The sequence below is a fragment of the Aplysia californica genome, unplaced genomic scaffold (assembly GCF_000002075.1).
Source record: "Aplysia californica isolate F4 #8 unplaced genomic scaffold, AplCal3.0 scaffold00059, whole genome shotgun sequence".
Lineage (NCBI taxonomy): Eukaryota > Metazoa > Mollusca > Gastropoda > Aplysiida > Aplysiidae > Aplysia > Aplysia californica.
Window position 1 is genome coordinate 1,571,053 of NW_004797329.1, and position 1,775 is coordinate 1,572,827.

Sequence of the window (1,775 nt, forward strand, 5' to 3'; positions counted from 1 at the left end):
CTCTCTCTCTCTCTCTCTCTCTCCCTCTCACTCAAACTCCTCTCTCTCTCTCCCCTCACTCAAACTCCTCTCTCTCTCTCCCTCTCACTCAAACTCCTCCCTCCCGTTGTCATTTTCTTTTTTCCCCTTTCCTGTTGTTTTTTGTTTGTTTTCTTATTATCTCTCTAGATCTAGATTTTTCTGTTTCTTTTCTTTGTTTGTCTCCAGTTCCTTCTCTAATAAATCTTTCTCTTGTTCTCTCACACTTTGTCATTAGGCGTTATCATCTACAATACCAAACCCTATAATATTGCATCTCATCTTTCACTTTCACTAATGCCTTCAAAGATTACAACAGCTTAATGTGAACTCATCTCGTACCTTCGTTGTGCTGGTTAAGTCCTTTTCAACAGCGTGAGGCTATCCGACCTCCGAACATTAACGTTTATCTCCTATAGGACCCAGCCAAATTGGTGGAAATCTGCGGTAAGGTAGCGATCCATATGTGCGGGACGGCAGCGGCAGCGGCACGGCAGCGGGACGATATGTGAGGTACCGTAAGTCACATTAAATCCATATGTGCGGCAGCGGAACGGCAGCGGGACAAAATGTGCGATATCGCAAGTGGCAAATTCAATAGGGGAAGGCATAACTTCGCCAGTATTGTAAAGTTGCAATTATCTTGATCTTTTGTAACTAGCAAAACGAACAGGTCCATCCATTCCTTTGCCATTCAGGACAGCCCAGACGGCACCATTTGGGCATATCAAGAAAATGGGTGGATGAACGACGACATAGGGTGCAATGGTTTCAGCAAGTTTTCCGTGTCAAATGAAATGACTGCATCACACAGAGATTCTTCACAGTCATGAGTCAACCCTATTCCGCCACATTCATATTTTTGTCTGCGGCAGAGCTGCGGCAGCGGCAAAATCGCTCCTGGGTGCGATTTTTATCGTCCCGCTGCCGCACCGCTGCCGTCCGGCACTTATGGATTCAAACATTGATATTTGTGTTGGAGCGATTTTTATCGTCCTGCTGCCGTGCCGCTGCCGCTGCCGCTGCCGTCCCGCACATATGGATTGTCACCTGTAGTCTCCCAACAGTTCACGTTCTTGAACTTCGCATTGGAAGTTCAAATCAGTGTCATCGACAACATACCCGATCCTAATACAAACTGAACGAACATTGCACTTGTCGCCATTGTGCTGTACGATAGGAGAACAGTTCATTGTTTGCATTGTGCTCAGTAAGGCACAGGTTTAAGGCACAGTAAGGCACAGTTTTGTCATAATATCTCTCTTCTTTGTACGAATTCCATGGTTGCTGTGCCCGAATTACGTGTTAATAAAACAGTCGAACAAAATTGTATTATTATACTAACCTTGCCCCCCCGCCCACCTCCCTTTTTACTTTTCCTGCAAGTGCGTTTCACTGAAATTGCTTGAGAATTTCGAGAGCCAGTTTTCCCTTTCCTATCAGCTCTCCATATATTTTTAATTTCACGTATCTCCTTGGCTTCGATTATCAACACTCGTTAAAAAGAATGGCTATTAGACCTATGAAGACAAAGTTTTTCTATGAATACGTGCGTTAAGTTACGTTTATCTCTCCTTAGATCAAATAGCTCTGAGCAAGAAGAAATCTGTGGCTTGGTTGGTCAGCAACTGTGGCACTCCCAGCAGAAGGGAAAACTACGTAAAGGAGATGCAGGTGCGAATTGTTTTTTCGTTACCCGTATCTTTTTGTGTTTTTGACTTTATTATGTTTTTTTGTGATACATGTGGGTGGGTATA

The 1,775-nt window shown here is 44.0% G+C and overlaps 1 protein-coding gene across 1 annotated transcript in view; it reads left to right on the top strand.

Moving 5' to 3' along the window:
• The window catches only part of LOC101845610 (alpha-(1,3)-fucosyltransferase fut-1), a gene marked incomplete at its 3' end in the record, with an annotated part of 11,978 nt that extends 10,286 nt beyond the window's left edge, over positions 1–1,692 (top strand). Inside the window, 1 exon segment of the mRNA XM_035968437.1 lies at positions 1,598–1,692. Within this exon segment, the coding sequence (XP_035824330.1) occupies positions 1,598–1,692 (95 nt within the window).
• Positions 1,693–1,775: the final 83 nt, after the last annotated feature.